Source organism: Papaver somniferum, chromosome 6 (assembly GCF_003573695.1).
Source record: "Papaver somniferum cultivar HN1 chromosome 6, ASM357369v1, whole genome shotgun sequence".
In the NCBI taxonomy this organism is placed as follows: Eukaryota; Viridiplantae; Streptophyta; class Magnoliopsida; order Ranunculales; family Papaveraceae; genus Papaver; species Papaver somniferum.
This window is the reverse complement of record NC_039363.1, coordinates 19,995,467-19,998,320: the sequence shown is the minus strand read 5'-3', so window position 1 is coordinate 19,998,320 and position 2,854 is coordinate 19,995,467. Positions and strand designations below refer to the sequence as shown.

At 37.4% G+C, this 2,854-nt stretch overlaps 1 protein-coding gene across 1 annotated transcript; it reads left to right on the top strand.

Moving 5' to 3' along the window:
* Window positions 1-428: 428 nt before the first annotated feature.
* Window positions 429-1,151, top strand: LOC113290608. Its single transcript, XM_026540195.1, has one exon. It carries the CDS (start codon window positions 429-431, stop codon window positions 1,149-1,151), a length of 723 nt encoding a protein of 240 aa, XP_026395980.1.
* Window positions 1,152-2,854: the final 1,703 nt, after the last annotated feature.

Sequence of the window (2,854 nt, the reverse complement as noted above, 5' to 3'; positions counted from 1 at the left end):
AATCTCGTTTCACCAATGGACGCATTGAAGGAAGAGACGCGCCTGTTTACTCTGAAAAGATGCCTGTAGAGATGAAGAGTCATCTCCAAAGGGTGTGAATTCCTCTTTAAATAGGAGACTTGTTTTCATTCAAAAACACATCTCAAATATCTCTGTTTTCTATCTTACAAGCATCATCAAAAACAAAACCAGTGTGTTCTTGGTTGGATCAAGGTCGTACAAGCTTTGAATCTAACACTGTTGTGGGGCTTCAAGTATCCTGACGGAGATATTCATTGACCTGTTTGTATCGCCAATTCAATTTTGGAAAGGGTCGAATAATTGTCGAAAAGAATCTTTCATTATAGCCTTGAACCCTATTTCAACATTCTTTTCTTCACCCTGTTTTACTATCAATTTTCCATCAGTTTTCGACAATTATTATCGACATGGAGGGTGAATCTTCAATGGCTGCTGCGCAATCACTGCAAGTCATGAATCAGACTTTTAATAGGTTAGAACGATTTGAAGGAGAGGGTTTTACTCGTTGGAAGGAAACCCTCAAATTCAATCTTCTGTTTCTGAAACTTTGGTACATTCTGGAATATGGGTTAGAGGCCATTCCTGCTGCTACTGACAATGACGATGAGGAATTAAAAAAAAGGCGAAAGAAGCGTGAAGAAGATGATTTCATGTGCCGAGGTCATATTCTGAATGCTTTGGGGTTGAACGTTTACAATGCTCATCGTACTTATGGAGCTGCGAAGGAACTATGGACTGCACTGAAGAACAAATACAAGATTTCTGAGGCCAGTAACAAGAAGTTCCTGATTTACAACTTTATGGATTGGAAAATGGTTGACAGTAAGTCTATCATTGCCCAGGTCAGTGATCTTTTGCTTATTGTTAATCATCTTAAAGATGCTGGTATTGATCTTGTAAGTTCATTCATTGTTGTGGGTATTATTTCTCGTCTCCCTCCTTCATGGAATAGTTACAAGAAGAAACTTAAGCATGCTGAAACTGACTATGACTTAGAAGGCTTGCAACGTTATCTTCACATTGAAGAGGATGTTTGTAAGCGTGAGATTAAGGATAGTCAGCAAACTGAAAATCATTCTAAGATTAATAATGTGCAAGAATCAAAAACTTCGAATTCTTTGAAAGTTTAGAATGATTTTCAGTTTAGGAAGCAAGATCCAAACAAGAATGGTAAGAAGAAGGGCCCTTGCTACTTCCGTAAGAAACCCGGCCATATTGCTCGTGACTGTCGTCAAAAGAAGAAACAAATGAATAAGGAAGCAAATATGGTCGATGATTCTAAACTTGTCATTGTTGTGCAAGAGGCCAATACTGTTGCAGATCATGGAAGTGGATGGTGGTACGATACTGGTGCAACCATTTATATCTGTAAAGACCGAAATCTTTACAAGACATATGAGCCTGTTGTCGGAGAAGATGTGATTTCTGCAAATCGTCTTCCTAGTAAAGTACATGGAAAAGGCACTGTTGAACTCAAGTTTAATTCTGGAAATATTGTTACCCTTACCAATGTATTACATGTCCCAGACATATGTAAAAACCTTGTTTCTGGAGTCCTTGCTAACAAGGCAGGTTTCGAGATTAAGTTTGGATCTGATAAGTTTGTACTTTCCAAAAACGGAAAGTTTGTTGGACAAGGATGCCCTTGTAACGGAATGGTTAAACTTAATTTAATGAATAAGGTTCTACTTATATTGTTGACTCTATTGATTTATGGCATGCTAGATTAGGACATGTGAATTATGGTTCTCTTAGAAACATGAAAAAATTAGGATTAATTTCCAATTTCAATTTTGATAATGTTTCTAAGTGTGAAATATGTGTGCAAGCAAAGATAACTAGGATATCCTTTAAGTCTGTTGTAAGAAATTCTTCCTTACTTGAATTAGTGCATAGTGATGTTGGTGATTTGAAAAGTCATGTTACTCGTGGTGGACACGAATATTATGTCACTTTTATTGAGGATAGTACTAGATATGCCTATACTTACTTGATGAAATCTAAGGATGAAGTCTTTGATAAATTTAGAATTTACAAAGCCGAAGTAGAAACACAATTAGAACACTCCGCGGCTTCTCTGAGATGTGGGTCTTTCCTTTGTAGTTGATGTCCCGAGGAGTGACGTTAAGGCATTGGACTACTCATATCTCTTACTCTGATTTCTCAGGTTCTCTTTCTGACCCTGAGGCATCTTATTCGCCATCACATTTGCTTAGGAGTGACGTCAAGTGGTGCGAGAAAATTAAAGTGTTAGGTTCTGATCGTGGTGGTGAATATTATCCTACTGAATTTACTGTATTTTGTCAAGAGAATGGTTTAATAAATGAATTTACTGCACCTTGTACACCTCAAAAAAATGGTATTGTTGAAAGAAAGAATAGGACTTTGATTGACATGGTTAATGCTATGCTTATTAGTTCTGGTTTTCCTAATTCTTTGTGGGGTGAAGCCATGTTGTCTGCATGCTATATTTTGAATAGGGTACTGATAGACGCATTTATGTGTCTATTTTGATCCCAATTGTATATATTGTTAGTGCTCGATTTTGTGCTTATTTGATTATTTTATGTCTTTGTAGGTGTTTTTGGAGAAATACACTTGTGCGGAGAAATTTGGCTCGAAAAGTTGATAAAAGAACCCCAGGGCACCTGTTATTCGCACCCCAGTAACGTTTAGGGGGCATCTTTTCTTCACGTTCAAACCTGCCAAACTGGCGGGAATATAACCAGCCGGCTACCTGATTTGCGGGATACGATTTGAGGAGATTTTGTTCGATGCATTTGGTGATATTGATCGGTTCTAACTTGTTGAGATAAAATAGGGAATGTATATA